This window comes from Lethenteron reissneri, unplaced genomic scaffold (assembly GCF_015708825.2).
Source record: "Lethenteron reissneri isolate LAM-NWPU_2019-01 unplaced genomic scaffold, ASM1570882v1 scaffold_1848, whole genome shotgun sequence".
In the NCBI taxonomy this organism is placed as follows: domain Eukaryota; kingdom Metazoa; phylum Chordata; class Hyperoartia; order Petromyzontiformes; family Petromyzontidae; genus Lethenteron; species Lethenteron reissneri.
Window position 1 is genome coordinate 83,870 of NW_026891606.1, and position 15,712 is coordinate 99,581.

General features: G+C 55.1%; 2 protein-coding genes across 4 annotated transcripts in view; one reads left to right on the top strand and one right to left on the bottom strand.

The window, feature by feature from the left end:
* LOC133339366 (interferon alpha-inducible protein 27-like protein 2A) overlaps nucleotides 1-15,712 on the bottom strand; it is a 163,411-nt gene that overhangs the window by 29,035 nt on the left and 118,664 nt on the right. The window lies entirely within an intron of this gene.
* The window catches only part of LOC133339371 (interferon alpha-inducible protein 27-like protein 2A), a 30,017-nt gene that overhangs the window by 8,237 nt on the left and 6,068 nt on the right, over nucleotides 1-15,712 (top strand). The window contains exons 2-4 of one of the 3 annotated variants that reach the window (XM_061547507.1): nucleotides 1,802-1,852; nucleotides 11,023-11,073; nucleotides 11,607-11,813. In XM_061547507.1, coding sequence (XP_061403491.1) covers nucleotides 1,802-1,852; nucleotides 11,023-11,073; nucleotides 11,607-11,813 — 309 coding nt within the window. The remainder of the gene's footprint in view (nucleotides 1-1,801; nucleotides 1,853-11,022; nucleotides 11,074-11,606; nucleotides 11,814-15,712) is intronic. The other 2 variants (XM_061547510.1, XM_061547509.1) reach the window with 2 other exon arrangements.

A 15,712-nucleotide genomic window follows, 5' to 3' on the forward strand; every position in this document is an offset into this window, starting at 1 on the left:
AAGGCAACTTCACTTCTTTAATATTAATGAAAAATAAAGTGACTCTTACAATACATCTTGTTTGTTTCTATACTCACTATTATTACAATCCACTCAGTTTCTTTTATTAAAGATTCCACTAGGTGGCGACAAATAATATTGTTGACTGAAACGTGCTTACGTATGATGACGTAAGCACGTTAGTGCGAGCCCTCCCGGAAGCCATAGAGAATGCATTGCAGCGCCCACCGTTCGAAAAAAATCATCTTTGAATGTAAGTCTATGGGAACACTCTGGGCGATTCTCAGCCGGAGTGAAATCGCCCAAAAAGAGGCGGTACTCCACAGAACGTGACATGACGCTGATTGGACTATATCCAGAGGCACAGTAACGGCTCGCATAACTATGTGGTTAAATGAGATTGGTGGTGCGTCGCCCAATCGCCCTAATGAAGAAACCGCCTCTGGTAGTGTATAGTCTAGTAGTGTGTAGTAGTATATAGTAGTGTATATTGTAGTGTATAGTGTAGTAGTGTGTAGTAGTATATAGTAGTGTATATTGTAGTAGTGTGTAGTATATAGTAGTGTATAGTCTAGTAGTGTGTAGTAGTACAGTGATACCTCGGTTCACGAACTTAATTCGTGAACTGACTCTGGTCGCGAACCGAATTGGTCGTGAACCGAGGCACATTTCCCCACAGGGTTCAATGTAAATCCGGTTAATCCGTTCTGACCTTTTTTTTGGTTTTTGAAGCACAAAAATATGAAACAAATTACAATACACATTAGTACTGTACAGTATAGTAATGTATAAAGAGAGAACACTAACCTTGCTTGAGATGACTTCAGTAAGCACTCAAACGGGTGAACTGTACAATACAGTAAGCACAGTACAGTAGTACAGTACTGTATGTGCTAAAAAGCACACCAAAAAGCAAAAAGTCACTGAAAGTGTCTTCACAGTACTCACAGTACTTCTTTCTGTGTCTCTTATTCTCTACACGATCTTCCTACAGAAAGTCACGACCATGTGACAGCCTGGAAATTGCATTAAAATGGCCGCGGCTCCTGTTCGTGAACCGAAGCGGAGTTCGTGAACCGGAGCCGATTTTTATGAACTTTTCTGTTCGTGAACCGAGTTGTTCGTGAACAGAAGCGTTCGTGAACCGAGGTATCACTGTATATAGTAGTGTATATTGTAGTAGTGTGAAGTAGTATATAGTAGTGTATAGTGTAGTAGTGTGTAGTAGTGTACAGTGTAGTAGTGTGTAGTAGTATATAGTAGTGTATAGTGTAGTAGTGTGTAGTAGTATATAGTAGTATACAGTGTAGTAGTGTGTAGTAGTATATAGTAGTGTACAGTGTAGTAGTGTGTCGTAGTATATAGTAGTGTATAGTGTAGTAGTGTGTAGTAGTATATAGTAATGTATAGTGTAGTCGTGTGTAGTAGTATATAGTAGTGTACAGTGTAGTAGTGTGTCGTAGTATATAGGAGTGTATAGTGTAGTAGTGTGTAGTAGTATATAGTAGTGTATAGTGTAGTAGTGTGTAGTAGTATATAGTAGTGTATAGTGTAGTAGTGTGTAGTAGTATATAGTAGTGTACAGTGTAGTAGTGTGTAGTAGTATATAGTAGTGTATAGTGTAGTAGTGCGTAGTAGTATATAGTAGTGTATAGTGTAGTCGTGTGTAGTAGTATATAGTAGTGTACAGTGTAGTAGTGTGTAGTAGTATATAGTAGTGTCTAGTGTAGTATATATTAGTGTAGACTGCAGTGTGTACATGTGAGTTCGTGCAACTAATCGCAGTGTAACCCCCACATAGAGGACAAGTCGACCAGCTGGTGGAAGTTTGGTGCCATAGTAACCGGAGGAGGTAAGCGATAACATCGCCACGCCTCCACGTGATCACGGGTGTTGTGACGCTGCTTTGTGATGGTCAAGGTTTGTGATGCTGCGTACAGTGTTTCTTGGCACTGGAGGGTGGACAGGTGGCGCATCGGCCAGTCGTCTCAGTCAGTCGACCCATGGCACCTGTTGAGTCTGTCCCATGACCTCCTGCCAGCGGGCGTTCGACACTTTTCACGTGGCCTTAATGTGCAAGTAGGATGGCACAGGCGCCAGTGGCATCTACATCTGCAGAACCTGAAGAATAAGTTGCATCTACATAACCTTAAGAAATAGTTGCATCTACATCTGCAGAACATGAAGAACCAGTGGCATCTTCATCTGCAGAACATGAAGAACCCGTGGTATCAACATCTGCAGAACCTGAAGACCAGCGGTATCTACATCTGCAGAACATGCAGAATCAGTGGCATCTACATCTTCAGAACATGAATAACCAGTGGTATCTACATCTGCATAACCTGAAGAACTAGTTGCATCTACATGTGTGGAACCTGAAGAACCAGTGGTATCTACATCTGCAGGAGATGATACAACTCTTAAAGCCATTCCCCGTGTTTACTGTACACGTCGTACAACACGTTTGGAATCGACATAATTAAAGTTTGGACTTACAAACAAATCGACTTACGAACACAGAATTCTGGAACCGAACTGGTTCGTAAGTAGAGGAGTCCATGTATAGTGCAGTGTGTACAGCAGTGTAGTGTATATATTTGTCAGTATGTATATTTAACCGCTTTGTGCACATTCCCTACATTGTAGTGTATGTGGGGGTCGCTAGCCCCCGAAATCCCTCCCTCGATAATGCTAACGGCCGGGCTAGCATCATCAATCGCCCCCCCGCTGCTAAGCGAACCGCTGCTAAGTTCCTCACCCATGGTGTGGGAGCCGTCGCCCGAGGGTTCCACTCCACCGCGGGTCCGCGTAGCAGGCATGGTTAATTACGTACGCGCACACCCACACACACAGCTCTGTACGGCACTCACTCTTGCGCTTCTCTGCGCCGCGCTGGCCGCTCACGTTACAATCGCGCACCTGGGGTACGCCGATTACGCACGCCGCGAGCTTACGCACACACAGTACCACACGCGTTCCCACACGCAACCCGCGCGCTCAGCTCCGCGCAGCGCTCACTCACGTGGCGAACCACTGTGCACACAGCGCACCCACACGCTCACACTGCACGACAAGATCACGCGAGACCACGCTTCGCTATTAATGATTTATTATATGCCACCTGCGAATTGATGTTGAATCAGTGAGTCGACGAGGCTGGCCTATTCCACTAAACCTGTACCTATTCCCTATTTATCGGCTATGATTCTAATTCCCCTTCTTACTCACTGTTAAGTGTCCACGGCGGTCCGCTGATCCTTCTGTTAACCGCGTGCCTCGGTGCGTCGCACGGACGTCCGGGTCGCTGGCTCGAGCTGCGTCTGGTCGCCTGGCGCTGGAGTAAGAGAGCGATTTCCCCTCTGCGCTCCTCTATTTATCCTCCCTACCTCCCAAAGGGGATGCTGCGCTGAACAATGGGCTCGTGCACCCCAAGCCCGCGCACGGCAGTCCCCAGGCGCTGTTGATATGCTAATCAGTGTGCTGCGTGCAAGGCGTAAATCCTAATTACTCCCTTACCCTTCCTACCAATGGGGCTTGCGCGCTCAAGCGCAATTATCCCAACCCTCCATGACTATGCGCAACAGCCCCTGTGACCCCGCTATTCATGCTGTCCCGTGCCTCCCCTGCTTGCCCCGTCGACTCGTGGGGGTGTGTGTGGGGGGAAATGCGCCTCAACCGCGGTGGCCGAATGCCCCACGCCGCGACCACACCATATTAAGGCCGGCAGCAGCGCCGCGGTACCACGTAGCACGGGGGAGGTCATCCAATTCCCTGATCGCCGGAAACCGTGAGAATTAATCCCGATAAGGGTCTCTCGGATAAAAACCGGTCGATCAGGTAACCTTCCCTTCCAGCTCTATGGGGGGGGGGGGGGGGATGCGTGCGGGTGTGTGCTTATGTGGGGCGGGTGATTGGGGGCAGTGCGGTGGGGGAAGCCGGGCGGCTCCCTGGCTCGGCAGAGCGGCCCCGTCGCTGTGGCACCACATAGCCCCCCGGGGTGCCAGTCCCCGTCCCGGGTTGACTTGAGCACCTCGCCTGGGTTGCCCCCACGAGGTATCGCCGCGGGGTCCGCGGGATTCGCCCGGCCCTTGTGGTTGGCCTCGGGGGTGGCGGCTCCGTCTCCTGGGGCTCCGGCGGGGGTCTCCTCCTCCATTCCAACGGCTCCCCTCGGCCTCTGGCACCTGCGGGCTGGGGAACAAACTCAGAGGCGGTGGGGTTTAAGGGTCGCCGTCCTCGTCGCCCCCGGCCCCGCCCGGGGCCCCTCGGAGCCCGGGGCTCCGTGGGGCCCATGTACTGCGCGAGGCCCCCGGGCACGGGGGGTGGGGGGACCCCGGGGTTTCGGGGTACTTGGACGGCGGGGCTCCCCCCCTCGGGGGCTGCTCGCCACGGCTTCAGTCGGCGGATGTTGACCACCATCTCCCGGCCCCTCTCTCCTCCCTGAATCAGCACCGTCCATGGTGAGATCTGCCGTCTCACAATCCAGGGTCCTCGCCAGTAGGTGGTCAGCTTCCCCACCTGTCCGGCACCGACGCGGGGAGTGTACAGCCACACCTCGGAGCCCGCAGTGTAGAAGGGGGGCTCCATACGGGGTCGGGCGCCCTGCTCTTGCCGCTGGTGCGCGGCCTCTCCGTGCGGGCAGGCTCGGCCCCTGGCCCCTCGCAGGGTCTCCAGCAAGTGCTCCACGGGGTGGCTCCCTTCCTCCCGTTGCGGCGGAGGAACACCGAACAGCAGATCTGCGGGCAGGCGAGACTCGCGACCAAACATCATTAGGAACGGGGTCTGTCCTGTAGAGGTGTGAACGGCGGTGGTGTAGGCGAACAGGGCATAGGGAAGGTGTTCGTCCCAGTCCTGTTGATTCGCGGCCGCCATGCGTTTAAGCTTCCCGGCCAGAGTCTGGTTCATCCTCTCTACCATCCCGTTCGCCTGGGGGTGATACGCCGTGGTTCGGTCCTTCTGGATCCCGAACTCTCGGCACAGCGCCTGAAATAATTCGGCCTCGAATTCACTACCCTGGTCGGTAATGACTCGTTCGGGGATCCCGCACTTAAGTACATAGTTTTCCACGAAGGCCCGGGCCACTACAAGGGCTGTTTTATCTGGGATAGCCACCGCCACGGGGTAGCGGGTGAAGTATTCCACCGCTACGAGAATATATCGGTTGCCCCGGTGGGATCGTGGAAAGGGCCCCTGCAGGTCGATTCCGACCAACTGATTCGTCCGACTGACTCGGAACGGCCTCAGGGGTACCTGGTACCTCGCCGGCTTTTGCCCACACTGCTGACAGGCCCGGCAGCCCTGCACCCAGGCGGCCACATCTTGTGCCAATTTGGGCCAGAGATACTGGCGACGCAGGGTCTCCCGGGTGCGCCGTTCCCCATCATGGCCCCCGAGTGGGTGGTCATGCACCAGCCGTAGCAGCTGGGGTCGCACCTGGGCAGGAACACAGATGCCCCCCGGCTGGCCGGCCTCGGTTAACTCCCGTACCACTCCGTTCCGCACACACAACCGGGCATACAAACCGCTCCAGGGTCCTGGTAGGGCGCTCTTTTCCTCCCGCAGTGCCGCCTCCACTGCCGCCAGATCCGGATCTCGCTGCTGGGTCTGTCTCAGCTGCTCGTCGTTTAGGCCCGGGAAGGCGCAGCCGACGTCCTCCTGGATCCGTCCGATCGGGTCCCGAGCCGCGGGTCCCGCGCTTGCCGGGCGGTCGACGGGATCCTCAGTGCCACCTGTGAGGGTTTCTGTGGCGCACACTGCACTCTCCCTCGCTGGGGGGGGGTCAGTGGCCGCGGCCTCTCGGGGGTCCGTTGCCTGCCGGCAGCGTCCCCCCGTGAAACACGGGCAGGCCTCCTCCGCCCTCGTCTCGGCGTACACCGTGGGTCGCCTCGATAAGGCGTCCGCGTTTGCATGCGTCCGGCCAGCCCGATACTCGATTTGCAGGTTGTACTCCTGCAACTGCGCCAACCACCGGGCCATCTGCCCCCGCGGCTCCTTGAATGTAAGAAGAAACTGCAGAGCATAATGGTCAGTGCGTACGCGACATCTCCTGCCGTACAAATACGGTCGGAACTGTTTGCATGCGAAAATCACGGCGTACAACTCTTGGCGGGTCACGCAATAGTTCAGCTCGGCCCCACTCAAGGTCCGGCTGGCGTACGCGATGACTCGTTCCGCCCCATCCTGTACCTGTGACAACACCGCGCCCAGCCCGCTGCTGCAGGCGTCGGTGTCCAAAATAAAATCGGTGGTAAAATCGGGGAAAGCGAGGGTGGGGGCGTGGGTGAGGTGGTCTTTGAGAGTGGTGAAGGCCGTCTGGCAGGCCCCCGTCCACTGGTAGGGGTGCTTAGGGGAGGTGAGTTGGGTGAGGGGGCGTGCAATCTCGCTGAATCCCTTTACAAATCGACGATAATAGGTGGCGAGCCCCAAAAATGATCTGATCTCCGTCAGATTCCTTGGCCGTGGCCACTCCACTACGGCGCGTACCTTCTCCGGATCGGTGCGCACGCCTGCCTCGCTGACGCGATGCCCGAGGTACCCCACCTCGCGTTGTGCGATGTAACACTTACGTGGCTTGAGCTTGAGATGAGCCGCTCGCAGCCGCTGGAACACCTCTCGAAGCCTGGACCAATGCTCAGACAAAGATCTACTGAACACTATCACATCGTCCAAGTAAATCAGGCACTGTTCCCACTGCAAGCCCCGCATCACCAACTCCATCAACCGCTGGAACGTCGCGGGCGCGTTAGTGAGTCCGAACGGCAACACTCGAAACTCAAACAGGCCCATCGGGGTGGTGAATGCTGTTTTTGGCCGATCCTCCTCCGTCATCTCCACCTGCCAGTAACCGGACGCCAGATCGAGGGTGGAAAAATACCGCGCTCCTGCGAGACTGTCGAAGGTGTCGTCGATGCGAGGTATGGGGAAGGCATCGCCGAGCGTGACTGCGTTTAGTTTACGGTATTTGACGCAGAATCGGGTTGACCCATCCTTTTTCGTTACTAGTACCACCGGGGCTGACCAGGGGCTCGCCGAGGGCTGAATTATGTTATCGCGAAGCATGTCCCCAACTGCCTCTTTGATTTGGGCGCGTTCGGGTGCGCCCACTCGGTACGCAGGGAGTTTGATGGGTCGGGCTGCACCGGTGTCAATTTGATGCTTAACAAGGTCGGTCCGACCCACGTCCGAGTCGTGTTCGCTGAACACGTCGGCATACTCCCGCAGTAACTCGCGCAGCCGATCGGCCTCTCCCTTAGGTAAGTCCGCCCATGGTACATGTAACGCGTCGAGCAGGGGAACGACCTCGGCTCGGGGAGTCGGGCCGACTCGCCAGGCCAGGTCCTGCTCACCCTCAGGACGACCGGGGTCCTCAGCCCAGAGTGCGAACACCGAGTCGTTAGAGTGGCGTGCGTGCAGGGGGTGTACTGTGGCTATCGGGGTGCGCCGTCGCAGTATCGCGGGGGTATTGTGGGGGTTAAACATCCGCATAAACAATCGGTCCCCATCTGCGTTTACCAACGTGGCGGATCCCACAACCCCATACCGTTTTGCCAACTCCGGGTGAGGAGTTAGCATTACCTCCCCTGATGGTCGGAGCGCGGGGTCGGTGGGGGATGTTGCCACCGGCACCAGCATCTCGGTGAGCGGGCCGATGGTGACTGCCGTCGTCAGGATAGCGGCCACAGGTGCAAAGCGGCGGCGCGTCGGTTCTCGTCCCAGGAACGGTATCCGCTCGCCGTTGCTCTCCATGGTGGCGCATCGCTGGCGGGGTTGCACGTTGAGTCCCAGCCGTTCTAAGAGGTCGGTACCTGCGATACACTCGTGACACAACGCACTCGACACGTAGAACTCCTGGGTGCACACCTGACTGCCTATGCGGACCTCTAGGGTGGCTCTCCCCAGCAGCCCCATTCCGGCTCCGCTCGCAGTGTGCAGCGCGCGGTCCGGTGCCTGCAGGTGACGCACGTCGACCCCGATCGCGCTGCAGTGCGCTGCGCTCACGAGCGAGGCCACCGCCCCCGTGTCCAGCAGGATTCGGGTACGCACTCCGTTAACCTCCCCTTCCACCAGCGACGTGGCCCCCGTGATCCCCGCCACCAGCTCCCGCAGCAAGTCGCCAGGAGTCACCGTTTCTGTGGGCGTTGTTGCTGGAACCTGTGTGGAGATCACTCGCTCGCCATTATTCTCATTATCGTCCATTTGTATCGGGACCGCGTCGATTGCACCCCTAGTTGGTCCGCTCTCTAGGGGGCGTTGGAGTTTAACCCCCCGCGTCTGTCTCGCTCGGGTGATTTCAGGACAGTCCCTCACTAGATGCCCTCGGCGATCGCACATATAACATGCCCGGGGAGGGGGGGCGGTTCCGTAGCGGGTCCCCTGTCCGCTCCCTCCCCCCCCATTACGCCGCTGTCCACCCTCCGCCTCTAGTCGGGCTACCCTCCCAGATAACCCTCCCACCGTGGCGCGTAGGTCCCCCATTTCGGATCGGATGGTCTCAACGGAGGATTGCAGTTTGGTCATATTTTTATTTGCTTCCTCGCGTACCTGGGTTACCCTTTCACCTACTTGGGTTATCATATCTCCCATGCCGGCCTGTAACCCGGCTACCCACCCCGGGGTCGTCTCGTTGGGTCTCTGTGGCTCTCTTTCCCGGCCCCTTACCGTCCTCGCGAGCTCCTGTCCCTCCTCCTCGTCTTCCGAGAGCAGGCTCGCAATGGCGCGCTCTCGTCCCAGCCCCCGGAGCTGCGCGCGTTCGCTGTGAATTCTTTCACACTTACGTGCGCGCTCGACAAGGGTGTTAAACGGAAGACGTGGGCAGCTCATGTCTGGCTGCCACCACGCCGTGCGAGACAGGTACCGCTGGATTTTCTCGGCGGCCAGTTCCTCAATAACATCAGTTGCGTACCCCGGGCGTGCGATCTTTGTTAACTCACGCACATCCTCGGCGTAATCACGTAGATCTTCGCCAGGTTGGCGCCGGCGCGCCTCTAAGGCCGATTTTGCTTCCTCCTCGTCACGCGTGCCAAAACGCTGATCGAGTCGGCGCATCAGCTCCTCTAGCTGTGTCTGTGCGCTCGCGGGTAACGCTTCTACAAAATCGGCTGCCCGCCCATCAAGATTCATATTAAGTTGACGTACTGCCTGCGCGTCCGTCCATCCATTAATTTCCTTGGCCCCTAAGAGATTGCGGGCGAATGCCTTCCACGAAGGGGCCCCCCGGCCGGTAAATATTAGTCTTATTTTAGCGTGAGGTAACGCGGGGGTCCGTACCGCTTCTGACACCAATTTGTGGGGGCCGCTAGCCCCCGAAATCCCTCCCTCGATAATGCTAACGGCCGGGCTAGCATCATCAATCGCCCCCCCGCTGCTAAGCGAACCGCTGCTAAGTTCCTCACCCATGGTGTGGGAGCCGTCGCCCGAGGGTTCCACTCCACCGCGGGTCCGCGTAGCAGGCATGGTTAATTACGTACGCGCACACCCACACACACAGCTCTGTACGGCACTCACTCTTGCGCTTCTCTGCGCCGCGCTGGCCGCTCACGTTACAATCGCGCACCTGGGGTACGCCGATTACGCACGCCGCGAGCTTACGCACACACAGTACCACACGCGTTCCCACACGCAACCCGCGCGCTCAGCTCCGCGCAGCGCTCACTCACGTGGCGAACCACTGTGCACACAGCGCACCCACACGCTCACACTGCACGACAAGATCACGCGAGACCACGCTTCGCTATTAATGATTTATTATATGCCACCTGCGAATTGATGTTGAATCAGTGAGTCGACGAGGCTGGCCTATTCCACTAAACCTGTACCTATTCCCTATTTATCGGCTATGATTCTAATTCCCCTTCTTACTCACTGTTAAGTGTCCACGGCGGTCCGCTGATCCTTCTGTTAACCGCGTGCCTCGGTGCGTCGCACGGACGTCCGGGTCGCTGGCTCGAGCTGCGTCTGGTCGCCTGGCGCTGGAGTAAGAGAGCGATTTCCCCTCTGCGCTCCTCTATTTATCCTCCCTACCTCCCAAAGGGGATGCTGCGCTGAACAATGGGCTCGTGCACCCCAAGCCCGCGCACGGCAGTCCCCAGGCGCTGTTGATATGCTAATCAGTGTGCTGCGTGCAAGGCGTAAATCCTAATTACTCCCTTACCCTTCCTACCAATGGGGCTTGCGCGCTCAAGCGCAATTATCCCAACCCTCCATGACTATGCGCAACAGCCCCTGTGACCCCGCTATTCATGCTGTCCCGTGCCTCCCCTGCTTGCCCCGTCGACTCGTGGGGGTGTGTGTGGGGGGAAATGCGCCTCAACCGCGGTGGCCGAATGCCCCACGCCGCGACCACACCATATTAAGGCCGGCAGCAGCGCCGCGGTACCACGTAGCACGGGGGAGGTCATCCAATTCCCTGATCGCCGGAAACCGTGAGAATTAATCCCGATAAGGGTCTCTCGGATAAAAACCGGTCGATCAGGTAACCTTCCCTTCCAGCTCTATGGGGGGGGGGGGGGGGATGCGTGCGGGTGTGTGCTTATGTGGGGCGGGTGATTGGGGGCAGTGCGGTGGGGGAAGCCGGGCGGCTCCCTGGCTCGGCAGAGCGGCCCCGTCGCTGTGGCACCACATGTATAGTAGTGTATAGTGTAGTGTGTTGTAATAAATAGTAGTGTATAGTCTAGTAACGTGTAGTAGTATATAGTAGTGTATAGTGTAGTAGTGTGTAGTAGTATATAGTAGTGTATAGTCTAGTAGTGTGTAGTAGTATATAGTAGTGTATATTGTAGTAGTGTGTAGTAGTATATAGTAGTGTACAGTGTAGTAGTGTGTAGTAGTATATAGTAGTGTATAGTGTAGTAGTGTGTAGTAGTATATAGTAGTGTATAGTGTAGTAGTGTGTAGTAGTATATAGTAGTGTATAGTGTAGTAGTGTGTAGTAGTATATAGTAGTGTATAGTGTAGTATATATTAGTGTAGAGTGCAGTATATGTGAGTTCGTGGAACTAATCGCACTGTGTAACCCCCACATAGAGGAGGAGTCGACCAACTGGTGGAAGATTGGCGCCATGGCAGCTGGAGGAGGTAAGCAATAACATCGCCACTGCCTCCACGTGATCGCTGGTGTTGTGACGCTGCTGTGTGATGGTCAAGGTTTGTGATGCTGCGTACAGTGTTTCTTGGCACTGGAGGGTGGACAGGTGGCGCATCGGCCAGTCGTCTCAGTCAGTCGACCCATGGCACCTGTTGAGTCTGTCCCATAACCTCCTGCCAGCGGGCGTTCGACACTTTTCACGTGGCCTTAATGTGCAAGTAGGATGGCACAGGCGCCATTGTGAAGTCACCGCCACTTAGTGGTGCATGGCGGTTGTTGTTGTTGTTGATGCTGTGTGTTGCTGTGTGCTGTGTATGATGCTCTGTGATGCCGTGTGTGATGATGTGTATGATGGCGATGCTGTGTGTGAGGCTGTGTGATGGTGACACTGCTGCGACGCCATGCATCCGCGTGATCGTTTGTGTGACGGTGTTGTTACCATCGTTGTTATTGTGGGCTAGCCTCCTCCCTCCTCACTGTTGTTATTGTTGTTGTTGCCATGCTTGTTGTTGTTCTGAGCCAGTGGCCGCAGTTGCTCTGGCCCCAGTGGCAATAGGAGCCGCGGGCATCGGCGCTGGAGGGATCGTCGCTGGAGGGATCGCCGCCAAGGCCATGGCCTTGGCCGCGGCTGCCAACGGAGGTGGGGTGGCGGCCGGAGGGGTGGCGGCCGGAGGGGTGGCAGCCGGAGGGATGGCGGCCAGTGGGATCGCGGCCTGGCTGCTGTCCGCCGGTACGGAGGCAGGGCCTCGGCTAGGAGGGCATCTGGCCAAGGCTGTTGTTATGGTGACAAGGGTTGTGATTTATTAGCGAGTCGAGGAGACGCAGAGACAAAGGCACTCTTGATTAGCCTCTAGCAGGGCTGTAGCGACAAGTGCTGTTGTAGTAGCGAGTACTCCCAGTTAGCCTATAGCAGGGCGGTTAGGGGGCAAGTGCTTTGATTAGTAGCGTGTAAAGGAGACACAGAGACAAATGACCTCCCGGGTAGCCGCTAGCAGGACGTAGCTTTGCCTGCCGGAGGAGCTCACTGATGGAACTTTGTCCAGATATTTCAAGGTTTTGTGAGCTCCTCACACAATCCAGCCTGGTTAAACCCAGGATTGGTCATAGGCAGGCCAGTCTGAATGTTTCTAACCGGCGACGATGTTCCATTAGGGGGGGTGCACGTTTTGCAAGCACTTTTTCTGGTTTCAGACTCTGGATTGCCTTCTGTACCTCCTCAAAAGATGGCACCTCAGCCAGCCACTCACAGGGGGTGACTACTTTTCCAATATTTGATGCACAACAGGCTCAGCAGGTTCATCCCCACTTTGCCCCATGATGTTGTCTGGACTGAGGGATTTTTCATCCCACAGGATCTAACAGAAATGTTCAGCAAACCTGCAAACGTGTTCCTGCTAGTCAGAGATCAGATCACAGTTTTTTCCCTTCAGGATAGTTATAGGAGTGGTACTGCAAGTTACTTTTTGATGGAGCCAAAAAGTGATTTATGATCACAGGCTACTAAGTCAGAGTTCATCTCCTCAACAACTCACGATCACCACTCATCCTTGCAGCGTCACACAGCCTTCTGAACCTCCGAGTGAAGGCTGCGGTAAGCCTCCTCATTCTCCAACGTGGGATGCTGTAGGTGGTGGGCGTGGGCCTTTTGCTTTTCTCAGCCAGCCAGAACACCTCCTCCATCAGCCAGGGTCTCTAGGGAGGTCTGGACCATGTACCCTAAGCATCCATTTCAGCTGCATGAACCACATTCCTAAACCTCACCTATTTCCCCTCGGCATCAGGAGGAAGGGGGGACAATGCAAACCCCAGCTGCAAGCAATGATGAAGTTCTCGCTTCTAACGTTCATCAGCTAGCTGAGACAAGGCCACTGTGGGTTTGGATGGGGTTCTAAATGTACACCCACCACCGGAGTGGAAGAATGGCATGCGCATCTTACAGATGACAACCCGAAGGTCATTTGGGAGATCAGCTCCACGGTAGGTCCTGGAGTCAAGGATATGGGCCCGCATCGACTGTTCCGTCATTATATAGTCCAGTAGATGTTCTTGCTGGCATCCGGCATGCATCCATGATGTTACGAGGATTCGCCGATGCCAGAGGAGTGTGTTGGTAATTACTAGCCCATGGACTGTACACAAGTCTAGCAGCCTCCTACCGTTATTATTGAGCTGATCTGGCCCATGCCTTCCAATCACTCCAGACCAGGTGCCACTCGGGCATTAAAGTCACCCAATAGGATGACTCTAGCCTGAGTGGCCACTTTAGATAGCATTCCGAATCAGTCGAGCTGCATGATCTTTTCATTGGCTGCGTAACGCTGTGTGGAAGCTACCTGGTCTATCACTCCGTACGAAGCTTCAGGTCTTCTCGGCCACGGTCATTCCCTCCCTTCTCTACGCTTGCGAAACTTGGACCCCCCTAATGGAACATCTTCACCAGTTAGAAACATTTAGGCTGGCCTGCTTACGATCCATCCTGGGTTTAACCAGGCTGAATTGTGTGAGGAGCTCAGAATCCTTGAAAGATGTGGACAAAATCCCATCGGTGACCTCCGGCAGGCAAGGCTGCGTTGCCTGAGTCATGTAGCCCGCATGGCCAGCCACCACATGCCTAAACAGCTTTGTTCCGCCGGATCGAGGGTGCTAAACCGGCGCGGCACAGGATGGAGAAGACATGGAGTGATGTGCTACAGGAGGACTTGGAGCTGAGTCCACTTGCAGATGACTGGTACCAGACTTGTCAAGATCGGCCACTGTGGAGGAGGCTCCTGAAGGACACTACTGGCCAGTTGGAGGCAGTCACCCTCCAACAACAACGGAGGGCGGAGGAGCGACGCTCACAACAACGAGCGGAGCGCCGTGTGGCTAAAGCACAGAAAGTTGCCACAGTAGGGGCCATAGGTGGTGCATCAGCCAGTCGTCTCAGTCAGTCGACCTGTGCCATCTGGGTTTGCCCCGTGACCTCTTGCCAGCGGGCGTTCGACACTTCACGTGGCCTCAAGGTGCACATAGCCTGGCACAAGCGTTGTTGTGACGTCACCGCCACTTAGTGGCGAATGACGGTTGTTGTTGTTCAGTCTATGTATGTATGTGTGAGTCCATTTGTGCGTGTAACTCTATGTGTGTGTATCAATGGATTTACGTGTGTAACTACATGTGTCGGCTTTTTTCGCCCGGGCAACGCCGGGTACTAACCGCTAGTAGTACTATAAAGTGTAGTGGATAGTGTTGCAGTGTACATTAGTGCAATGTCTAGTAGTGTAGTGTATAGTAGTGTAGTGTAGTACTATAGTGTATAGGTGTTTATAGTAGTGTGTAGTTACGTATAGTAGTGTGTAGTAGTGCATAGTAGTATAGTATACTTGCGGTAAGTACCCGGCGTTGCCCGGGCAAAAAGACAGACACACACATCGACTTACACACAGACATTGACCCACACACATAGAAACACATCGACTTACACGGACACACACACATTGACTCACACAGACAGACATTGACTTTAGACACACACATGGATCTACACACACATATGGACGTACACATACACATATGGACGCACACACACATGGACTGTCACATGCATACACACACTGGCGTACACACATCGACTGACACGCATAGACTCACACACAAACACACATCGACCCACACACGCACATAGAGCCACACACACATGGACTGACACACACACACATGGACTTACAAACACACACACATGTAAGTACACACAACAACAACCGGCATTCGCCACTAAGTGGCGTTGACGTCACCACGATGCTTGTGCCAGTCTATGTGCAGCTTGAGGCCACGTGAAGTGTCGAATGCCCCCTGGCAGGAGGTCACTAGGCAGACCCAGGTGCCATGGGTCGACTGACTGAGATGACTGAGATGACTGGCTGATGCACCACCTGTACCCCCTACTGTGCCAACTTGCTGTGCTTTAGCCACCGGTGCTCCGCTCGTTGTTGTGAGCGTCGCTCCTCCGCCCTCCGTTGTTGTTGGAGGGCAACTGCCTCCAACTGCCCAGTAGCATCCTTCACGAGCCTCCTCCACAGAGGCCGATTTTGACACTGCTGGTACCAGTCATCGACAAGTCCACTTATCTCCACGTCCTCCTGTACCACATCACTCCATCTCTTCTCGAGCCCGTGCCGAGCCCATTTAGCCCCCTCGATCCAGTGGAACAAAAGCTGTTTAGGCATGCGGTGGCTGGCATGCGGGCTACATGACCCAGCCAACGCAGCCTTGCCTGCAGAAAGGAGGTCACCAATGGGACTTTGTGCAGATCTTTCAAGGATTTGTGAGCTCATCAAACAATCCAGCCTGGTTAAACCCAGGATGGATCGTAGGCAGGCCAGCCTAAATGTTTCTAACCGGCGAAGATGCTCCATTAGGGGGGTCCACGTTTTGCAAGCGTAGAGAAGGGAGGGCATGACCGTGGGCGAGAAGACCTGAAGCTTCGTGCGGAACGACAGACCAGGTAGCTTCCACACAACGTTACGCAGCTGATGAAAAGATAATGCCGCTCAACTGATTCGGAGTGAGACCTCTGTTGTTAAACCGGAGCCGGTCATGAGCACACTGGCCAGGTATGGGAAAGTCTCCACTCTCTCCTCATCTGCCCAT